Raw genomic sequence first — 22,656 nt, forward strand, 5'->3', positions numbered from 1 at the left:
CTTCGTGTCATCCGCAAATTTACTAACCCATCCTCTACACCCTCATCCAGGTCAGTTATAAAAATGACAAACAGATGTGGCCCCTTGTGGTACACCACTAGTAACTGAACTCCAGGGTGAACATCAACCACCACCCTCTGTCTTCTTACAACTAGCCAATTTCTGATCCAAAGCACAAAATCACCCTCAATCCCATGCCTCCATATTTTGTGCAATAACCTATCGTGGGAAACCTTATCAAACACCTTACTGAAATCCATATACACTACATCAACCACTTTACCCTCATCTACCTGTTTGGTTACCATCTCAAAGAACTCAATAAGGCATGACCGACCCTTCAAAAACTGTGTTGACAATCCATAATCAACTTATTCTTCTGGAGATGATTATAAATCCTATCTCTTATAACCTTTTCTAACACTTTACACACAGCCAAAGTAAGGCTCACTGATCTATAATTACCGGGGTTGTAATTGTTTCATTACAAGGGGACAACATTGGCTGTCCCCCAGTCTTTGCCGCTATTCCTGTAGACAATGACGACACAAAGATTAAAGCCAAAAGCTCTGCAATCTCCTCCCTGGCTTCCCAGAGAATCCCAGGATAAATCCCATCCGGCCCAGGGGACTTATCTATTTTCACACTTTCCAGAATTGCTAACACCTCCTCCTTATGAACCTCATTCCCATCCAGTCTAGTAGCCTGTATCTCAGTATTCTCCTCGACAACATTGTCTTTTTCCAGTGTGAATGAAAAATATTTAGCGCTCCCCCTATTTCCTCTGACTCCATGCACAGCTTCCCACTACTGTCCTTGATTGGCCCTAATCTTTCTTGAGCCACTCCTTTATTCCTGATATACCTATAGAAAGGGTTTTCCTTGATCCTATCTGCTAATTTTTTCTCATGTCCCCTCCTGGCTCTCCTTAACTCTCTCTTTAGGTCCTTCCTGGCTAACCTGTATCTCTCAAGCACTCTAACTGAGCCTTCATATTTCATCCTAACAGAAGCCTCCTTCTTCCTCTTGACAAGACATTCAACTTCTTTGGTAAACCACAGTTCCCTCGCTCAACAACTTCCTCCCTGTCTGACAGGTACATACTTACCAAGGACCCGCAGTAGCTGTTCCTTGAACAAGCTCCACATTTCAGTTGTGCCCTTCCCCTGCAGTTTCCTTCCCCATCCTATGCATCCTAAATCTTGCCTAATCGCATCGTAATTGCCTTTCCCCCAGCTATAGCTCTTGCCCTGCGGTATATTCCTATCCCTTTCCATTGCGAAAGTAAACACAACCAAATTGAGGTCACTATCACCAAAGTGCTCACCTGCCTCCCAATCGAACACCTGGCCTGGTTCTTCCTCAGTTCCAAATCTAATGTGGCATCGTCCCTTGTTCGCCTGTCTACATACTGTGTCAGGAAACCATCCTGCACATATTGACAAAAAATTTACCCTTCTGAACTACTCAAACTATCGTATTCCCAGTCAATATTTGGAAAGTTAAAGCCTCCCATAACAGCTACCCTGTCTCTCTCACTTGTATCCAGAATCATCTTTGCTATCCTTTCCTCTACATCTCTGGAACTATTTGGAGGCCTATCGAAAACTCCCAACAGGGTGACCTCTCCTTTCCTGTTGCTAACCTCAGCCCAAACTACCTCAGTAGACAAATCCTCAAACAACCTTTCTGCCACCGTAATACTGTTCTCCTCTAATAATGCCACACCTCCCCCTCTTTTACCATCTTCTCTGTTCTTACTGAAAGATCTAAATCCCGGAATCTGCAGCAACCATTCCTGTCCCTGCTCTATCCATGTCCCCGAAATGGCCACAACATCGAAATCCCAGGTACCAACCTGTGCTGCAAGTACCCCCACCTTCTTCTGCCTGATGAAAGGCGATTGCTCTGTTTTCCTCAGAGCAGAGGAGATTGCGAGGGGATGTGATTGAGATGTGTAAAACTGTAAGGGATAAAGGCAGGAGAGACGGGCGGGAACCTCTTGATGGAGGGATTATTGACCGGAGGTATGGATTTAAAGTAAGGGTCAAGAGGTTGAGGAGATGTGAGGAAGTTCTTTTCTCCCCAGAGAATGGTGGGAGTGTGGAAGCCACTCCTATTAGGGTGTTGGAGGCAGAAACCCTCATGACCTTTTAGAAGTATCTAGGTATACATTTGCAATGCCAAGGCATAGAAGACAACGAGCCAAGTGCTGGAAAATGGGATTGGAACAGTTAGGCAGTTGTTTTTGACCAGTACAGATACGATGGGCCACAGGGCCTTTATCCTGTGGTGTAGATCTCTCTGCTATGGTGTGAGACTTGAATCCAGATCACAGTCCCAGAGGCAGGTACCTTATTCACCATACCACGACACCTTCCCTAGTTATTGGAGCACTCACTGGCTGCAACGTGGACTCGCGTCACACCACCAATGTTATTCATTGAATGTGAACAAAAACAGGGGGCGTATCCAGCAGGTCAGAGTATAAAATGAGGGTGAGATTTAGTTCATGTCTTTGCCTATTTATGCATGAGTGCTTTCAAAGAGGGTGGACCGAGTTACAAACTGAAGGAGGAACCGAGCCTGATTTCCCAGCCCTGGTCCTAACTGATGGTGCTAATGTATATTGTATCACCTATAGTCTGACTTCCTTCCCCTCAATACATTGGCTGCCAGTCATAGAATCATAGAGACGTACAGCACGGAAACAAACCCTTCAGTTCAACTCATCCATGCTGACTTGATATCCTAACCTAATCTAGTCCCATTTGCCAGCATTTGGCCCATATCCCTCCAAACCCTTCCTATTCATATCTCCATCCAGATGCCTTTTAAATGCTGCAATTGTATCAGCCTCCACCACTTCCTCTGGCAGCTCATTCCATACACACACCACCCTCAACCTATGCCCTCTAGTTCTGAACTTCCCCACCCCTGGGAAAAGACTTTGTCTATTTACCCTATCCATGCCCCTCATGATTTTATAAACCTCTATGAGGTCACCCCTCAGCCTCCAACACTCCGGGGAAAACAGCCCCAGCCTGTTCAGCCTCTCCCTATAGCTCAAACCCTCCAAACTGGGCAACATCTTTGTAAGTCTTTACTGAACCAGTCCTTCACCATCCAGCTCCCAAGCTCTGGAATTCCCTCTGTAAACAGGCTCTAACGCTTTCAAGATTCCCTTCCGATCTGCCCCAATGACCGATGTCTTTGATCACCTGTCCAAGTATCTCCCTCAGTATCTCGTTATTCTGCCTGATGACATTCTTGTGAAATGCTGGAGTAAAAGTGTTATTAAGTGTTATTGTTGTTGTTAATACCAGTCAATCTACTATAGGGTGGGAGGAATGGAATTTGGAACGAGGTTGCCCTGCTGACACTGAGTCATGACAGCTCAGTGCAGCATTAGCCTGAAGCTCTGACATTTACACTCAACGGGGAACAGGGTGGAATTGTCTGGAGCTTGATAGTATTCACATCATTTTTTCACTTCGCGTTGTTTCCTGGTTTAGTTAGCCCACGTTTACTGTTTCCATGAGTAACCGAATAACTCCCTGCCATTTCACACACACTGGGCTCCAGCAACAGTGCCAACATTCCTCTCTGTTGCAGAGGGGAGTTAATATTGCAACAAATGTGTGGAATTCACCCTTTGGAACTTAATTGTGATGAAACTAAAACTGCTTCCCATACAGAATGCACGTAGATACACAGAACCATTGAAAACCGCTGTCACAGATACCACACACCCTTAGATAGAATCACGCACACACCCACAGTTTTGCACATACTCACAGATACATGCATACACATATTAGGCTATATTCTCTGCAGTGTGGAAACAGGCCCTTCAGCCCAACAAGTCCACAACCGACTCTCCTCAGAGCAGCCCCCAGACCCATTCCCTTACACTTACCCCTGACTGATGCACCTACCACTCTGGGCAATTTAGCATGGCCAATTCACCTGACCTGCACATCTTTGGACTGTGGGAGGAAACCGGAGCAAACCTACACAGACACGGGGAGAACATGCAAACCCCACTCAGACAGTCGCCCGAGGCTGGAATCGAACCTGGGACCCTGGCGTTGTGAGGCAGCAGTGCTAACCACCGTACCACCCAAGTCACCATCGTCTTACCAGACCGTAGGGGCTGCTCTCTCATTAGAGAGAGAGAGAAATGAATAATCTCCTCAGTCCCCGAGCAGTCAGTCTGATGTGCGGTCCATGGACATTTTGGAGGCATCAGATGGTCAACGACGCACACACTGTCGCCTCACCATGGGTTTCTAGCTGCATTGCAGTTACAGGTATCTGCTTCCCCATATCCACCTTCCTCATGCCATCTGGTGAGCTGGGGAGAACAGCGGTACATGGAAACTGATCCCAGGGGCTAGGGTCAGCAGGAAGGGATTCCTCACATTCCCTTCCCCTTCTGCTGGTGGAGTAAAGGGAACCCCAATAATAAGCCAAGTGTGAAGATAGAAGGAGACAAGCCGCTCATTTGAACCTGACCCCCATGGAGACAGAGGCACTTGAGTTGACGAAAGAGAGGGGTGGGTACTCCTACCCCAACGTCCGACAAAGGAGCGCCAAACCATCCAGGACAGAGCAGCCTGCTTGATTGGCACCACATCTACAGGCATCCAGTCCCTCCACCACCAACACTGAGCAGTAGAAGAGTTCACCATCAATAAGAGGCATTGTAGAAATTCATCAACTCTCTTTAGCTAGCACCTTCCAAATGCACAACTATTCTGGACTGCGCAATGACTTGGCTCCAGTCAGAATTAAAGAACAGACTAACTCATTGTTTGCTGGAACTCAACAGGAATGTTTTATTCTGAAACTGCGTACTCTGTAAGAGTCTGGACAAGACCACGAACCTGGCTAATGACTCACTAATGTCATTTGACCCACCTCTTAAATGAACACTATCCAATATAACACGTACCAACTGTAACACCTGCCAATGATAACATATGCAAACAACCAGTACCATCTCGAAGCCCGAGGGCAAGACGCACAAGGAAATGCCACCATTTGCCTGTTCCACCATAAGCCACTCACCATCCTGACCTGGAAATATGTCACTATTCCTTCCCTGTCACTGGGTCACACTCCTGAAGCTTCCACCCTAACAGCATTGTGGGTTTACTTACACTAACACGGACTCAGTCAGTCAGCTCACCACGACTTTCTCCAGGGCTTTTCGGGATGGGTAAGAAATGTTGGCCCACCTCCCCTCAATGGGTAAACGCCTCTCTGATGAATATGTGCTCCATCTCGCCGAACGCCTCATGCCACGCCATGTGCAAGATTACATCTGTCCGCCTCCCGCAGCCCCGACACCTTCAATCTGCTTAATCTTCACATCGAGTTGCCAGTGGTTACAAGATCAGCATGACCAACAAGCATCTCCACTTCTCCCCACCCCTGCCACACCTCCCCCACCCCCATTCCTCCTGACTCTGGTGTGGATTAACCTTTAATCACCCTCGCTGACTGCGGAGAAGTCAAGAGCCGATCTCTCCTGATGCATGCTCTTACCCGTCACAGTATACAGTGCAGTGATGGAAAGTAGGATCACCACGGCAACATACAAGTTCAATCCCAGCGCCTCTCGAATAAATATGGCTCCTGAAAACATGTCCGCCTGCAAGAAACAGATGAAGAAAGGATACTCAGTAAATATTCTGACATTTCTCCTTTTGCTGTCACAAAATGTGTGTGAGGGTGGACGCATGTGTAATGCCCTCTCTGCCCCCCCCCCCCGTCAGTCCCGCCAAAACCAGCTGCTGGCACATGTGACAGTTACCAACTGGAGATCTGATCACAGACACAGGCCTGGAGAAAGTCGTGGTGAGCTGACTGACTGAGTCCGTGTTAGTGGAGGTAAACCCACGATGTTGTTAGGGTGGAAGCTTCCGGAGTGTGACCCAGCGACACAGAGCAAGCCTATTTTTTTTCATTCACTCATGAGGTGTGGGTGTCACTGGCTGGGTCAGCATTTATTGCCCACCCCCTAATTATCCTTGAAATGTCTTGGTGGCGATGAATTGGTGATTGGAATAAATGCCTAATCTCTAACACCCTGTACTCAAACCTGAGGGGTGGGGTGGGGTGGTGGGGTGGGGGTAGGGGGGGGGGGGGGTCACTGTCCTTCACACAAGCTGGACATGAGCCATGTGTTAACTGCAGATGTGGTTAGGTGAGGATTCCATGAAGTCTACTGCAGTTCATACCCATAAGGGTTTGTATCATTATGTGAGAGAGAGCTTTTGGGATCTCATCAGCCTGTGCCGTTCTTCAGCAGATGATGGAGAACGTTTTACAAGGTCTATCCCAGGCCACTATTTATCGAGACGGTGTGCTCGTCACAGGCAAGATCAATAAGGAGCATTCAGAGAAGTTGGCCACAATCTTTAGATGGGTCTCACATTGCACCTTAGAAGCAGAAAATGTATATTCCAAACCCCTCCCTATTGGGCTACAAAGTCAACAAGACTGGGTTACACCTGTTGGAAGATACAATGAGGGTGATTAAAGGTGCCCCAGCTCCCACATCTGGACCAAAACCTAGGCCGTTCCTTGGGAACTATTACGGAAAGTTCATACATAACCCGGCCTCCATCCTGGCACCTTTGCATCAACTCTGAAAAAAACAAGGGCAGCCTTGGAAACGGTTGTGTAGCCAGGCCTTGTCTTTCAGGGAAGTGAAGAAACAGCTTATCATCCCCCCAGGTGTTGGCACTCTATGATTCCAAGTAAGATCTGGTATTGACATGCGTTGCCTCCCTGTATGGCATTGGGGTAGTAGGTAGCCCAATAGAGAGGAATGCCCAGTAGCATATACACCCAGGACTTTGGCTGATGCAGAGTGTAAATAGGCCCCGATTGACAAGGGAGGTTTGGCGGTCATATTTGGAGTCAGGATGTTTCACCAATACCTTTATGGGGTAAATTTGTTATAATAGCAAAGCACAAACCTCAGTTAGGCCTACTCAAATAGGACAAGGCAGTGCTGTATTTAGCTTCAGGCTGAACTCAATGGTGGGTTATAATTCTTAGGGTGTTTAATTACAAATTGGAACACCATCCAAGAGGTCAAGTAACAAATGTGGACGCATTGAGTTGTCACCTGCTGACAGGTACACCACCCACTGGAAGAGTCTGTCATGGTTCTACATTTTCTGAACACACTTCAGCCATAGCTGACAATATCAGGTTGTGGGCTGCAGAAAGAACTGGTCCTGACCAAACTGAAACAGCTGGTGGTGATGGGGGATACCAAAGGGGGACCGCAACCCGAATAGAAACCTTTTCTGACTCGTTGAGACCAGCTCACAGTACAGGATGGGTGTATTATTTTGGGGAGGAAGAACGATTGTCCCAAGCAAAGGTCACAGCCAGCCGGGTCACCTCGGGCTTTCCAAAACGAAGATGTTGGCCAGGTGCGGATGCAGACATGGGCGTGCTGGTGGGGGAGTGCCCAGAGTGCCAACCAGAACAAAAATTACCGCCAGCCGCTCCCCCAAACCTGGACTGAGTTACACATCGACCTTTCATTGGCTCAATGTCCTTAGTCATGGTGAACACCCACTCAAAGTGGTTGGCCGTGCATAGGATTCATTCATCAAACATGGAGATGACAACAGAAATACTGTGCGCATCTTTTGCAGTACACGGTCTCCCAGAAGTGTTAGTCACAGATGGTGGGCTAATGTTTGCCAGCAGGCAATTTGAGAATTTCCTAAAGTCAAATGGTATCTGATATATAAAGACAACTCTAGACCATCCCTTACCCAATGCTCTGGTGGAAAAAAACATTCCAAACATTAAAGGCAGGTTTAAAGAAACAGCCTCCAAACTGTCCTGGTTCCTATTTGATTTGAGGACTCAGGCTCATGCAGCTACAGGGATAGCTCCAGCAGAGTTGGTCATGGGGAGAATACTCTGCACCAAGTTAAATCTGATCCTCCTGGACCTGGCTGGGGGAGGGTGAAACGGCATCAGGAATGCCGGACAAAAGACTCCGCCAAGCAAGAGAGATGTATAACTTCGGGGGGGGGGGGGGGGGGGGGGCGATGGTGCGAGGGTCGGTGTAGGACCCAATGGAGTATCTCTGCATGGATAAGAGGCATGGTCAATGCAAGGTCAGCTCCTGTGACCTACAAAGGTGCGATGGTCCTGAACAAGCACGTGGACCATATGACAGCTGCAAACTGTGTGGGAGCAAAATGTGCCCGGATTCCTCGACACCATTTCTGGCTGTTCCACAACCTGTGGGTTCTCCCTCTCCGTCCAGCCTTGACGATACCTCAGCGTCTGAAATGGACATGAACGTTGCTGTCTCAATGCCTTTGCTGCCTGAGGTGGACAATGCATTTCATCCAAGACGCTCTGAGTGCAAGGGGTGAGCTCCTGTGCATTACACGATGCCCGTATCTGAGGCAGAGAGTCTGAGGAACCTGACCCGGTGCTAAAGCAATCCAGGAGGAGCTGCTTAAAGAGGAACTGGCCCGTGTCCTCAGACTGAGAGGGGGAGGGATGTACAGATTGTAGTGAGGTCAGTCAGGTGGACCCTCATAGAGTAGGAGTTCCCCAATTGGAGCTGTTAATCTGGTCCAATCCGGGAGCTCTGGCTGACAGACACAAATAGGAGTGTCTTTAACCCCTGCCCTTCCCTTCGCTGGTTGGTCACACAGCATCGCCCTTTGATGTGAAGGGCAGTGCTTGTCACTGAACACTCGGGTGTTTCCTTTCTTCCTGGTGGCGGAAATTTGAATAAAGATTTGTGCACCTTGTGTCTCTCACTGTGTCTCTCACCTGCACACACACAACATGGGTGCTGGGGAAAATAGAAGCACTACCGCAGTTAGGCAGATAGTGGGGGGGGGGTTAAAAAAAGAAAAAGAAAGAAGAAAAAAATGGAGTGTCAGAGATTCTGTTCACTCTGAGGGAGCTGGATCAGTGTCAAGGACTCTCCAAGTATAAATAAGGAGTGACTTTATGATGGGATAGCAGCCACTGTAGGATTAATTCAGAAAGAGCTATAGTTAAATCTGTATTATGAGATGGGGGCTGTGAGTAATTCAGAAACCACTTTCATGATTTGGAAATGTCAGTTCAAATCTCACGACATCAATTAGAACATCTTTTTTGAAAACACTTAATTAACTAACTCTGAAATAAAGATCTAAGTTTAGTTTTGGAAATCATGAAACTGTCAGATTACTATAAAAAAAACCTCATCTGATTCACTCATGTTCATCAGATTACTTACAGTGTGGAAACAGGCCCTTCGGCCCAACAAGTCCACACCGACCCGCCGAAGCGCAACCCACCCAGACCCATTCCCCTACATTTACCCCTTACCTAACACTATGGGCAATTTAGCATGGCCAATTCACCTGACCTGCACATCTTTGGACTGTGGGAGGAAACCGCAGCACCCGGAGAAAACCCACGCAGACACGGGGAGAGTGTGCAAACTCCACACAGTCAGTCGCCTGAGTCGGGAATTGAACCCGGGCCCCTGGTGCTGTGAGGCAGCAGTGCTAACCACTGTGCCACCGTGCCACCCTAGGTAAGGGAATCTGCCATCCTTGTATCAAAACTCCGGCAGCAAGCCTGAGCTTCAACCTGACACCATGGATTACAAATACATTAAAAGTCGGCACAGTGGCTCAATGGTTAGCACTGCTGCCTCACCGCGCCAGGGACCCTGAGTTTGAACCCAGCCTTGGGCGACTATCTGCATAGAGTTTGCACATTCTCCTCGTGTCTGTGCTAGTTTGCTCTGGTTTCCTCCCACCGTCCAAAGATATGCAGGTAAATTGCCCCTAGTGTTCAGGGATGTGTTGGCTCGGTGCATTAGGCAGGGGTAAATATAGGGTAGTGGAATAGATCTGGGTGGGTTACTCTCCAGTGGGTCGGTGTGGACTTGTTGGGCTGAATGGCCTGTTTCCACACTGCAGGGATGCTACTCATGTTATTTCATCACTGCCCTCTCAAGGGCAAATAAGTATTGACAATATATTCTGGTCTTGCAAGCAACACTTACATCCTGTCTATGAATAAATAAAAGTGATAAGATAATACGTTTGTGATTGATACGCAGCGCTGGTGGGTGTGGAGGGATGGGGAAATGGTTTGAAGCTGTAACACTGAAGCAGTAACACGCCGAGGCTCTCTCTATGGCACATTTTAAACCCATGACCTCAATCACTGACATGGACAAGGACTGCAAATGGATGGGAACATCATCAATGGCACGTTCCCCTCCAAGTCGGACCCCGTCGTTTGTTCCTTACCATCAAAGTTCTGGAACTTTCTCCCTTACATCACCACGAGTCTCTCTCCACCCCAAGGACTATAGTGATTCAGGAAGGCAGCTCACCGTCTTCCTCAGGGCAGCCTGGAGTGCTGGAGGCTGAGGGGTAACCTCATGGAGCTTTATCAAACTATGAAGGGCATGGATAAGATAAACAGACAAGGTCCTCTCTTTGGGGTGGGGGAGTCCAAAACTGGAGGGCATAGGTTGAGGGTGAGAGGGGAAAGATATAAAAGGGACATAAGGGGCAACATTTTCACACAGAGGGTGGTACGTGTATGGATTGAGCTGCCAGAGGAAGTGGTGGAGGCTGGTACAATTACAGCATTTAAACGGCATTTGGATGGGTATATGAATAGGAAGGGTTTGGAGGGATATGGGCCAAATGCTGGCAAATGGGACTAGGTTAATTTAGGGTATCTGGTCGGGTTGGACTGGAGGGTCTGTTTCCATGCTGTATGTCTCAATGACTCGAACCACTCTGATTAAAGATGGACAATGAATGTTGGCCCAACTCATGCCCACATCCCATGAATGACCAGCAAAGAAAGGTCTTAGAGAGACATTGGGAAAAGAGATAACAAGGATAGAGATGAATAGGCCAATGGCCTCCCTGATTGGCCTCCCTCAGATTGCTGCTGTTTTCCTCAATGTACTAAAAACAATCTGGGAGAACTTGGTGCTGGTATATGCTTCTTAAAAATGCAGACCATGTTTTGGCACCCACACAGAGTCATAGAGATGTACAGCATGGAAACAGACCCTTCAGTCCAACCCGTCCATGCCGACCAGATATCCCAACCCAACCTAGTCCTATCTACCAGCACCCGGCCCATATCCCTCCAAACCCTTTATTTAGGGAAACGTACAAACAGGAGTGGGCCATCAAGCCTGGTCCACCATTCAATATGGCTATTGCTGATCGAACACTTTTACCCATAACCCTTTACGCACTGGTCATCAGAAATCTATCAGCCTGTCTGAAACTTCGTCAAAGACTGAGCCTCCACATCTCCCTGTGGTAGAAAATGCCAAATGTTCATCACCTTCTGATTTAAAACAAATTCTCCTCATGTCCACAGCCCCTTCATTCTTAAATGGTTCTAGGTTCTCCACTCAGGGGAAATATCTTAAACGCATCTCTGCTACTCATAGAATCCCTACCTTGTGGAAACAGGCCCTTTGGCCCAACAAGTCCACCCTGACCCATTCCCCTACATTTACCTCTAATTAATGCACCTAAATTACACATCCCTGAACAATATAGCACAGCCAATTCACCTGACCTGCACATCTTTGGATTGTGGGAGGAAACCCATACCAGACACAGGGGAGAACATACAAACTTCACACAGGACAATCACCCCAAGGCTGGGATCAAACCCAGGTTCCCAGCACTGTGAGGCAGCAGTGCTAACCACTGAGCCACCCATTCTTCAAATGTCTACAGGATACAGGCCTGAATCTCTCTTCATAGGACAGTCCCAGCACCCCAGGAACTCTCCCTCTGGGACAATCTTTCCTGAGATAAGGAGACCAAATCTGTGCACAGTACTCTGGGTGTGGCCTAAACAAGCGCGTACATCTCCTGGAGATAATTGAGAGGTGGCTCAGTGGTTAGCACAGCTGCCTCACAACACCAGGGACCCAGGTTCGATCCCACCCTTGGGTAACTGCCTGTGTGGAGCTTGCCCATTAAGACCATAGACACAAGAGCAGAAATTAGGCCATTCAGCCCATTGAGTCTGCTCCACCATTCAATCAGAGCTGATAGGTTCCTCAACTCCATTTTCCCCCTGTAACCCTTGATACTCAAGAATCTGTTTATCTCGGTCATAAGCAGACTCAATGACTTGAATGACTGGTCAAAGGTACTTGGAGCACGGCAGCAAGTCAGAATTGGAAGAGTAACGATATCTTAGGGTGGGGGTTTATAGGGCTGGAGAAGGTCACACAAATACAGAGGGATGTTCAAGGAATTTGAGCTTTCTGATTTTAAAATAAACAGTACAGCTCCTTTGACGTTTTAGTCCAGCGAGTTAATACCAGATTGTGCGTGCATATATCCGCCGGTTTCCTCCCTCAGTCCAAAGGAGGGTTGGCCGCAGGGAATGCAGGGTGACAGAGGTGGGCCTGGGAGGGGTGCTCTTCAGTGGGTCAGCGTGGACGCGATGGGCCAAATCGCCTGGTTCCACACTGTCAGGATTCTATGAGTTCAGCCCAGTGGTTAACCAGGAGCAAAACGAATGCAGATTGGATGTGATGAGTCTCAACCGCTTGCACTGTTCTTAGTTGATGTATGGTCCATTTATGGTTCACTACAGTCACACCGAATGTAATTATGATTATTAATATTTTAACAGCAAGGCATCATTCCGAATAGGATTGTGTGACCTCTGCACCCTTGCTTGTGAAAGTTCGTTAACAATTGATTTATATACCAAAACCCTTCTCAAAGATTTAAACCTTATTATACATGTCAGCAAATTTAGGAGCCATAAAGTTGAGTGTGTGCAGCAGTGACACAAATGGACCTTCGCACTGTTTGCTGATCACTCCAGCCATTGTGACAGTTCAAACAAGGAGAAAGTGAGGACTGCAGATGCTGGAGATCAGAGCTGAAAAATGTGTTGCTGGAAAAGCGCAGCAGGTCAGGCAGCATCCAAGGAGCAGGAGAGTCGACGTTTCGGGCATGAGCCCTTCTTCAGGATTGAGGAGAGTGTGTCCAGCAGGCTAAGATAAAAGGTAGGGAGGAGGGACTTGGGGGAGGGGCGTTGGGAATGCGATAGGTGGAAGGAGGTCAAGGTGAGGGTGATAGGCCGGAGTGGGGGTGGGGGCGGAGAGGTCGGGAAGAAGATTGCAGGTTAGGAAGGCGGTGCTGAGTTCGAGGGTTGGGACTGAGACAAGGTGAGGGGAGGAGAAATGAGGAATCAAGGGATGAACTCAGATTTCTCCAGTTTCCTCATTTCCCCTCCCCCCATCTTGTCTCAGTCAAATCCCTCGAACTCAGCACCTCCTTCCTAACCTGCAATCTTCTTCCTGACCTCTCCGCCCCCACCCCACTCCGGCCTATCACCCTCACCTTGACCTCCTTCCACCTATCGCATTTCCAACACCCTCCCCCAAGTCCCTCCTCCCTACCTTTTATCTTAGCCCGCTGGACACACTTTCCTCATTCCTGAAGAAGGGCTCATGCCCGAACCGTCGATTCTCCTGTTCCTTGGATGCTGCCTAACCTGCTGCGCTTTTCCAGCAACACATTTTCAGCACAGCTCAAACATACACTGCTAAAGGAGCTGAGCTCTCACGAGTCTGAGTGATCTGAAGTCTGACAAAGAGTTAGCAACGGAGAAGGATCTGTGAAACATGCTGTGTCGTCATTTACAATAACAACAATAACGCAGCTCTCACAGAGTGAAAGGAAGATGACAAAATACTTCACCAAGACGGAGATGTTAGAACAGTGGGAACAAAAGGTTCGGATCTTAAGCAGATTTTAAGGGAGAAGAGAGAGGGAGAGGTGAGAAGCTTTAGTTAGCTAATGGCGCTCCTTGGTGGCTGAAGGGGTGGCCATCAATGGTGGGTCAAGTGAACGTGGAGCACAGCAGGAGGCCAGAATTGGAAGACCTTAGTCTGGGGATGGAGAAGGTGGCACAGATACAGAGGAACGTTCAAGGAATTTGAGCTTTCTGGTTACAAAACAAACCACTGAATTCTTTCAGGGTTTTATTCTCGCACGTTAATACCACAAGTAAGCTGTTTGACCCATCATCGAATTCCTACAGTGTGGAAGCAGGCCATTCAGCCCATCATGACTCTCTGAAGAGCACCCCACACAGACCCACACACTCCCCACCCTATTCCTGCATTTCCTATGGCTAATTCATCTATCCTGCACGTGATGGGCAACTTACCATGGCTAGCTCCCCACATCTTTGTGGGAGGAAACCAGAGCACACCCACGCAGACACGGGGAGAAGGTGCAAACTCCACTCAGACAGTCACCCAAGGCTGGAATCGAACCCAAGTCCCTAGCGCTAGGAGGCAGCAGTGCTAACCACTGAGCCACCGTGCCACCCAGGCTCATGGTTATCAAGTTCATGCCATTCTCTGGCCATACACACAGGCCCCATAGTGGATCTTACTCCAGCTGCTTCACCTCCTGAGAACAGCCTCAGCTAAAAGATGTTGTGATGCCCTGTGTCATGATTGTAACGCAGTCAGCAAGGTGCACTACAGAGAACATGAGTTCCCTGATTGGGGTTTATTCATCTGGTCTAATCAGGGAGCCCTGGCTGACAGATAAGTACAGGCAGGTCAGATATCCTGTTCACTCTGAGAGCTGGCTCTGAAGGAGCTGGATCAGTGTCAAGGGCTCTCCCTGTGTAAATAAAGAGGAACTTGGTGACAAGATACCGACCTCTGGGGAGTTATTTTACCCTCAACACTACTTAGTCCAAATTCTCACTTTGATGCTTTAAACTCTTACACTCACCATTTTACATTCGACATGATTATTAAACATCTGCCCCTTAGTGGATCTGCACAGTAACTCTCCATTTGACCCTGTTGCAGAATCACATAACTGTTCCAATGTGGCATGGTGACTCAGTGGTTAGCACTGCTGCCTCACAGCGCCAGGGACCCAGGTTTGATTCCAGCCTCGGGCGACTGTCTGTGTGGAGTTTGCACATTCCCCCCGTGTCTGTGTGGGTTTCCTCCCACAGTCCAAAGATGTGCAGCTTAGGTGAATTGGCCATGCTAAATTCACCATAGTGTTCAGGGATGTGTAGGTTAGGGTGAATTGGCCATGCTAACTTCACCATAGTGTTCAGGGATGTGTAGGTTAGGGTGGATTGGCCATGCTAAATTCACCATAGTGTTCAGGGATGTGTAGGTTAGGGTGAATTGGCCATGCTAAATTCACCATAGTGTTCAGGGATGTGTAGGTTAGGTGCATTAGTCAGGGGTAAGTGTAGGGGAATGGTTGAGTTAACTCCTCTTCAGAGAGTTGGTGTGGACTTGTTGGGCCAAATGGCCTGTTTCCACACTGGAATAAACATCTCACCTGAAGGCATTCTCCTGCCTTTTCCCTGCCTCAGGGAAAGCATTCCAGACTCTTAACTGTGTGAAAAAGTTCTTCCTCATCCCACTTTTGCTAATTACTTTAAATCTATGCCCTCCATTCCTGATTGGTGGATGATTGGAAGCAAATCCTTCCTCTTGACACATTTCCTGCGGGGGCTGGAAGGTTCAGTGCACGGTCATGCGCAAGGCTGTGATACGGGATGGATCCTGCATCTTTCCCTGTCAATATTACCTCTTTGATTGATGCCCTGCTCTGTGTGTGGAACATCACAGAGTGGGAAGGTGGTTTGGCAGTAATGGGGAGGCAGTGATGGAGCAGTGGAGTCCTGACCTGCAGTGGGAACCTGGATTGGATTCTAACTGTGGCAAATGGAGACATTTAAATCCGATAAACAAGAATTCGGAGTTAAAAGCTGACCTAATGGGACCGTGTAAAAACCCATCTGGTTCACTCATGTCCTTGAGGGGAGGACAGTGCAGTCCAGGTCTACTGTGATGTGGTTGACTCTTTACTACCCTCTTGGCCATTAGGGATGGCTTGGCCTATGTCACATGAAAATGATAATGGGTGCAGCCCCGTCCCCTGTTCCCATGCAGCATCCCAGGGTTTGCTCATGCCCCGTTTAACCATCAAACTTCCCAACTTGTTGAGCTAGAGCGGGCGCTTTGCGCTCTTTTTCTAACATGTCCGTGGCATGGTTCAAGGACAGGGCTCGGAACTCACCGATATCTTGGTGAATATGTAGAGGCAAAGCGAGAGCACAGAGAGGTAAATCCGGATCCGATTCCCTCCAAATCGCTTCTTCAAGTACTCCGGCATGGTCACCACCTTGAGGCGAGGAGACAGTCAGAGCCGTGCAAAAACAGGAGAAAATACCACAGCCCAAGACCGTCACAGGAAAGGATCAAATGAGAAGCTACTCACCCCAGCTCTGATGTAGATTGGTACAAACAGCCATCCCAGAATAATGACAATGACCAGGGCCTGGTACAGGAGGAGCAAAGAAAGGTTACAGTACTGCCGAATGGACATAACGATTGTATTGATATACAGGAATCCCTGCGCTCAAAAACAAATGAGGTACCCTGTTTAATCCAGCTTTACTTCTGTACTGAACATTGAAGGTGTTGTGGCTTCTGCTTCAACTCCTTCTAACAAAATGGTGGAAATATACCGTTTGGAAAGGTTTATGGATTCAGAGAATGTAATTTAATTCGCAGAAATAATGGGACCCAGCAGATCGAGTCTCACAGCCAGTTCTATATCACCTTCTCAAGTTCCAAACTAAACTCGGACAACGTGTTTCATCTGGTTGAGAAGTCATGATGACAACGGGCTTGTGGTGTTGTTGTTGCACTGCTAACCCAGCTAACGGCAGATGGGGGAATTAAGAGTCTAATGATGACCATGGATCCATTGTCAACTGTCATGGGAAGCGTCCCTCTGGATTCACTGGATTCCTGAAGAAGGGCTCATGCCCGAAAGGTCGATTCTCCTGCTCCTTGGATGCTGCCTGACCTGCTGCGCTTTTCCAGCAACACATTTTTCAGCTCTGATCTCCAGCATCTGCAGTCCTCACTTTCTCCTCTGGATTCACTCACCTTCTTTAAGGAAGGAAGCTAGTCTCGCCTACCGACCCACAGCGCTGTGGGTGACTCTGGGCAAAAAAAACATTGGCCTAACCAGTGCCACCCTCATCCCATGAACGAATAAAGAAACACTTGTAGGAACTAGTTCAGTCTGTAGTTTGCTCTGATGCTTAATTGTTCATTGTGTTTTTATTTAATGTGTAAGCCCTAACGTGTTTTTAGTGCCTGTCACCCAGAGATCTGGATTCTTCCTAATTTCTGCTGTTTCTCTCTGACCGTCGCCAATCCCATCAGTCTTTGTTGTTTGATTTGCAGACTGTAAAACTGTTAGTCACCTAGAACTCTGTCTCAGGCCTTTTGTTGGGAGCCGTTCCTGTTGTTTTCGGTGCGGCCTGCCTGTTCTGGTCAGCAGGAGGGAAAGGGTAAATGGTGAGGCAGTGAAGGGAAGGTGGGGGGTAGGAAAGTGTGTGCTGCTGGGTGGGGGGAGTGGGTGGGCTGACACCACCTGAACTGGGCCGATGGTGGCCCAGTCGTACTGTCATTGGGCACGCAGACTGACAGGCCCCAGGCTAATGGTCTGGAAGTTCAAATCCCACCAGGACAGTTTGTGGAATTTCATGAATTAATCTGGGAATGGGAATCCAGTCTCAGTGGTGGCAGCTTTGTTTCACTCAGGTCCAGTTAGGAACGGGAATCTGCCAGTTCTAGTTTAGAGTCTTCGCCCAGCAAGCCTCTCAGTTCAAGGGCCAACGGTTGGCCTGAGCAGCGATGGTCACACTCCACAGAAAAAAAAAAATCTAAGACTTGGGGCGGCATGATGGCTCAGTGGTTAGCGCTGCTGCATCACAGTGTTCAGGGATGTTAGTCAGTAGGTTAGGTCTGTTAGTCCGTGGTCAATGTCGAATAATAGGGCAGGGGAATGGGTCTGGGTGGGTTACTCTTCGGAGGGTCGATGTGGACTTGTTGGGCTGAAGGGCCTGTTTCCACACTGTAGGGATTCTATGATGTGCCAATGCTCAGATGTGAGAGTTTAAAGGTCACATACAACTCCGAGCTGGCCAATCAGGATTGTTACAATCCACAGGGGATTGTGTGAAAATCCACTTCAGTGTTTTGGTTCTGACTTTACCCCACCATCCTGTTCATCGATATCTTGCTGAGAGGCATGAGTGCTGACATTGATTGGGAGTGGTCTGGGGAATGTGGGATGTCATATATCCTGCCCACTCCAATTGGCTGTGCTCCCATTTGGAAAATGTCCATCAGCAGGGCCACAATGACCGCAATTGCTCCCAACATCGATCAGTGCTTCATAGAAGAATCATTAAAGAGATCAGAAAATACTGAATCCTCCACCATCTTGCTATCTCTGAGCAAAGCCAATGACTGGGTACATGAACAGGGTTTGGAGGGTTATAGAGAAAGTGAGGCCAGCAGATGCTGGAGATCAAGGCAAATAAGTGAGGCGCTGGAAAAGCGCAGCCAGTCAGGTAGCATCCGAGGGACGGGAGAATTGATGTTTGATTCCGATGACGACCTTATGCCCAAAACATCGACTGTCCTGTCCCTCAGATGCTGCCTGACTGGCTGCGCTTTTCCAGCACCACACTTTTTGACTTAGAGGGATATGGACCAAATGCTGGCAAATGGGAAGAGATTAGGTTAGGATATTTGGTCGGCATGGATGACCTGGACCGAATGGTCTGTTTCCATGCTGTACAGCTCTAACATTCTATGACTGATTGTTCTTTGGAACGATCAGGCTATCTTGGTTACAGCCTCTTATCTCCTGTCCCAGCCTGTTGCCGGGTAAACCATGACTAAGTGTACTGATAGTGTGGATTCTCTGAAGACAATCTAATGAGTACGTACATTCCATTCGAATCCTCCGGTGGCTATCCCACCAGCTGCACCGTTCCCAGCCAATCCCACAAAGTGGCCACTGCCGATGTTACTGGCAAACAGAGAGGCTCCAATCTGAGGGGGTAAAGAAACAGGATTACAGTTCAGTCACACACCTGCAGGTACACCCCCACATGAGTTATGCTTTTACTATTATTTAAAATCCAGCCATCTACTAGAATAGGCCCAGATTTTGAAGTTAATGATGGCTAGCCTGTCAGTGTCACCATTTTGACTTCACTGACACAGACTCTCCCAGTATCTTTATGTCCCTGTGTGGAATACACTCAGAGTTTCGTATGAACATAGAGCAGTACAGCACAGTACAGGCCCCTCGACCCTCAATGTTGGGCCAGCCTTTTACCTGACTCTCTGATCAGACTAACTTAACATACCCTTTATTGTACTTTCATCCATGTACCTATCCAAGAGTTGGTTAAATGTCCCAAATGGATCCGACTCTACTGCAACCGCTGACAGTGCATTCCACACACCCACCACTCTCTGTGGAAAGAACTGACCTCTGACATCTCCCTTAAACCTTCCCCCAATCACTTTAAAATTATGCCTCCTCGTGATAGACATTTCTATCCTGGGGAAAATGTCTCTGGCTATCCACTCTATCTATGCCTCTCATCATCTTGTACACCTCTATCAAGTCACCTCTCATCCTCCTTCACTGCAGTAAGATTTGGCCCCAGCTCCCTCAACCTTTCGTCATAAGACATGCCCTCCAGTCCAGGCAGCATCCTGGTAAATCTCCTCAGCACCCTCTCTACAGCTTCCACATCCTCCCTATAATGAAGTGACCAGAGCTGAACACAGTTTTCCAAGTGTGGTCTAACCAGGGCTCTATAGAGCTGCAGAATAACCCTGTGGCTCTTAAACTCGATCCCCCTGCTAATGAAAGCAATACACCATATACTTTCTTAACAACTCTGTCAACTTGGGTGGCAACTTTGAGGGATCTATGGACGTGGACCTCAAGATCCCTCCGTGCCTCCACACTGCCAAGAATCCTGCCTTTAACCCTGTATTCTGCATTCACATTTGACCTTCCAAAGTGAATCACTTCACACTTTTCCAGATTGAACTCCACCTGCCACTTCTCAGCCCAGCTCTGTATCCTGTCCCATTGCAACCTACAATAGCCCTCTGCATTGTCCACAGCTCCATCAACCTTCGTGTCATTGGCAAAATTAAGAACCGATCCCTGCGGAATGCCACTGATAACTGAGCTCTGAATACTTTCCATCTACCACCACCCTCTGTTTTCTGTGGGCCAGTCAATTCTGTATTCAGACAGCCAGATTTCCCTGTATCCCATACCACCTTACTATCTGAATGAGCCTACCAGGGGAACCTTATCAAATACCATGCTAAAATCCATATACACCACTTCCACCGCTCTACCTTCATCAATGTGTTTTGTCACATCCTCCAAGAGTTCAATAAGGTTCGTGAGGCATGACCTACCCCTCACAAAGCCATGCTGACTATCTCTAATCAAACTTGTGTTTCCAAATAATCATAAATCCTGTCTCTCAGAATCCTCTCCAATAATTTGCCCACCACTGATGTAAGACTGATTGGTCTTTAATTCCCAGGATTATCCCTATTCCCTTTCTTGAACAAGGGAATAACATTTGCCACCCTCCAATGGTCTGGCACCACTCCAGTGGACAGTGAGGATGTAAACATCATCACCATAGGCGCAGCAACCTCTTCTCTCACTTCCCGTAGACAACCTTGGGTGCATCCCATCTGGTCCAGGGGACTTATCTATCATGTTTTTCAAAATTTCCAGGATATCCTCCTTCTTAACATCAACATGTTTGAATGTATCAGTCTGTTTCACACTGTCCTCACAAATGACACGGTCCCTCTCACTAGTGAATACTGAAGCAAAGTATTTATTAAGGACCTCCCCTACTTCCTCCAACTCCAGGCACAAGTTCCCTTCACTATCCCTGATTGGCCTTACCCTCATTCTGGCCATCCTCGTGTCCCGTACATAAGTGAGGGACTTCCCTTAATCCTATCTGCCAAGGGTTTTTCATGCCCCCTTCTAGCTCTCCTAAGTCCATCCTTCAGTTCCATCCTGACTACCTTGTAACCCTCTAAAGCCCTGTCTGATCCTTGCTTCCTCAACCTTAAGTCAGCTTCCTTCTTCCTCTTGACTTGATGTTCCACATCCCTCGTCACCCAATGTTCCTTCCCCCTACCATCTCTTCCTTGCCTCAGTGGGACAGACCTATCCAGCACTCACACCAAGTGCTCCCTAAACAACCTCCAGATTTCTGTCGTGCACTTCCCTGAGAATATCTGCTCCCAGTTTATGTTCTACAGTTCCTGTCTAAAAGCATTGTAATCCCCCCTCCCCCAATTAAATACTTTCCCATACCTTCTACTCCCATCCCTCTCCATGCCTATAGTAATGGTCAGGGAGTTGTGATCACTATCACCAAGAGATCTGACACCTGGCCTGGTTTGTTGCCAAGCACCAAATCCAATATGGCCTCCCCTCTAGTCAGCCTATCTACATATTGAATCAGAAACCCTTCCTGGACACACCTGGCAAAATCTACTCCATCCAAAGTATTTGCACTAAGGAGGTTCCAATCAATATTAGGGAAGTTGAGGTAACCCATGACAACAACCCTGTTACTCCTACACCTTTCCATAACTGCAGAGTCTGTTTCCATGCTGTACACCTCTATGACTCTATCTGTCCCCCAGTCTGCTCCTCTGTGTCTCTGTGGCTATTGGGGGGGGGGGGGGGGGGGGCTTGTAGAAAACTCCCAATCAAGTGACTGTTCCTTTCCTGTTTTTGACTTCCCCCACCCCCCCTCCACCCCCCCCATACTGACTCTGCTGACAAACCCCTCCTCAACAACCTCCCTTTCTGCAGCTGTGATACTGTCCCTGATTAGCAATGCCACTCCCCCCACCTCTTTTACCTCCCTCCCTATTCCTTTTGAAACATCTAAACCCTGGAACATCCAGCAACCATCCCTGCCCCTGTGATATCCAAATCCCTGTAACAGCCACAATATCGTAGCCCCAAGTACTGATCCATGCTCTGAGTTCATCATCCTTATTAGTGATGGGTTCACTAATACGGATTCACCATTAGATCCCAGGGGAAGGAAATGGTGTGCAGGGGTTGGGAAGTGGTTTACATTAGATTAGATTCCCTACAGTAAGGAAACAAGCCCTTTACCCCATCAAGTCCACACTGACCCTCCAAAGATAAACTCATCCCCCTACCTGATATTTATCCCTGACTAATGCACCTAACACTACGGACAATTTAGCATGGCCAATTCACCTGACCTGCGCATCTTTGGACAATAGACAATAGACAATAGGTGCAGGAGTAGGCCATTCTGCCCTTCGAGCCTGCACCACCATTCAATATGATCATGGCTGATCATCCTTAATCAGTATCCTGTTCCTGCCTTATCTCCATAACCCTTGATTCCACTATCCTTGAGAGCTCTATCCAACTCTTTCTTAAATGAATCCAGAGACTGGGCCTCCACTGCCCTCTGGGGCAGAGCATTCCACACAGCCACCACTCTCTGGGTGAAGAAGTTTCTCCTCATCTCTGTCCTAAATGGTCTACCCCGTATTTTTAATCCGTGTCCTCTGGTTCGGCACTCCCCCATCAGCAGAAACATGTTTCCTGCTGCCAGAGTGTCCAGTCCTTTCATAATCCTATACATCTCAATCAG

At 48.0% G+C, this 22,656-nt stretch overlaps 1 protein-coding gene across 2 annotated transcripts in view; it reads right to left on the bottom strand.

Moving 5' to 3' along the window:
* slc5a1 (solute carrier family 5 member 1) overlaps window positions 1-22,656 on the bottom strand; it is a 102,949-nt gene that overhangs the window by 50,710 nt on the left and 29,583 nt on the right. For both annotated transcript variants that reach the window (XM_072587093.1, XM_072587092.1), the window contains exons 3-6: window positions 18,890-18,994; window positions 16,353-16,412; window positions 16,152-16,256; window positions 5,554-5,659 (exon numbers count right to left, since the gene is read on the bottom strand). In XM_072587093.1, the coding sequence (XP_072443194.1) occupies window positions 5,554-5,659; window positions 16,152-16,256; window positions 16,353-16,412; window positions 18,890-18,994 (376 nt within the window). The remainder of the gene's footprint in view (window positions 1-5,553; window positions 5,660-16,151; window positions 16,257-16,352; window positions 16,413-18,889; window positions 18,995-22,656) is intronic.

The sequence above is a fragment of the Chiloscyllium punctatum genome, chromosome 17, assembly GCF_047496795.1.
Source record: "Chiloscyllium punctatum isolate Juve2018m chromosome 17, sChiPun1.3, whole genome shotgun sequence".
Taxonomy (NCBI): domain Eukaryota; kingdom Metazoa; phylum Chordata; class Chondrichthyes; order Orectolobiformes; family Hemiscylliidae; genus Chiloscyllium; species Chiloscyllium punctatum.